General features: G+C 69.8%; 1 protein-coding gene across 1 annotated transcript; it reads left to right on the forward strand.

Moving 5' to 3' along the window:
* Positions 1 to 79: 79 nt before the first annotated feature.
* H696_02612 (hypothetical protein) lies at positions 80 to 997 on the forward strand (the record flags this gene model as incomplete). Its single annotated transcript, XM_009496523.1, has 3 exons — positions 80 to 734; positions 850 to 913; positions 964 to 997. The coding sequence occupies 3 exons, from the start codon at positions 80 to 82 to the stop codon at positions 995 to 997; spliced, it is 753 nt and encodes a 250-aa protein (XP_009494798.1).
* Between the last annotated feature and the right edge of the window lie 10 nt (positions 998 to 1,007).

A 1,007-nucleotide genomic window follows, 5' to 3' on the forward strand; every position in this document is an offset into this window, starting at 1 on the left:
TCCGCTCAGGCGCCAGGAGCCCATTCCCTTGTCCGCCCCCCCACTCCCACCCCCACCCCCACCGGCTTTCTGCCCAGCGATGGACTCGGGCAGTGCCTCTACCACCCCCTCGGCGTCCGATCTGGACACGCACTCGGACTCGCTGTATTCCGACTCGGACTCCGGGCTGACGTACGAACTTTCGGACTCCAGCCAGACGTCCCTCTCATCCACCGGGCAGCCATCGGCCGATGGCGACCGAGCAGCCGGCTTCACCCTGGCCACCCCGGTGACCGGGTCCCTGCCGGGGTCCGGCAGCCGCTCGCCCAATCTGGCCGGATTGCAAATCAAAACCAACTTGCACTCCTCGCTGCCGGGGCATCTGCTCGGGAGCGCCGGTGCCCTGGACTCCCCCATCGAGACGGTCCCGCTGGCGCCTCCGGAGCCGGCCGAGCGCACCGCCACCCCGACGGCCGACGCTTCCCGGCCGCGTGGGCTCGCGTCCGATGAGCCCGGCTCCCTGCCCCGATCGGCCCGAACCTCCCCCACGTCGCTGATGCCCCTGCGCTTTCATACGGACGCCTCGTTCGGCCCAGGGCAGGGGCTCCTGGCGGCTGGCGACTCGCCCGGCCCCGGGCCGCCGGCCCACATCCGCCCGGCCCCATCGCGCGAGCCCTCCACCAGCCAGGCCCTCCCCCAGATCCGCCATGTTTTCTGTCAGACCTCCAGCAGCCGCTTCGATCTGGCATCCATCGGTACATCTCCCTCTCTCTCTCTCTCTCTCTCTCTCCCCTCCGCCCTCCGCCCTCCCCGGCCCCGCTGCCCATCTTCCCGGCATGGCCCTTTGACTGATGTTCATCCTCCTGGCAGGGCAAAATACCGAGACCCGTAGTGTGTCTGTCCGCTGCCTGAGCAGCTTCGAGACGACGGTCGTGTTTGCCGTTCCCTCTGGTACGCCTGGCCTCCTCTGCCTCCCCCTGGCAGCGCCGCGGCTCCCATGCTGCTTCCCTGTCGCTGACCCGCTCCCC

This window comes from Fonticula alba (assembly GCF_000388065.1).
Source record: "Fonticula alba strain ATCC 38817 unplaced genomic scaffold supercont2.4, whole genome shotgun sequence".
Taxonomy (NCBI): domain Eukaryota; order Rotosphaerida; family Fonticulaceae; genus Fonticula; species Fonticula alba.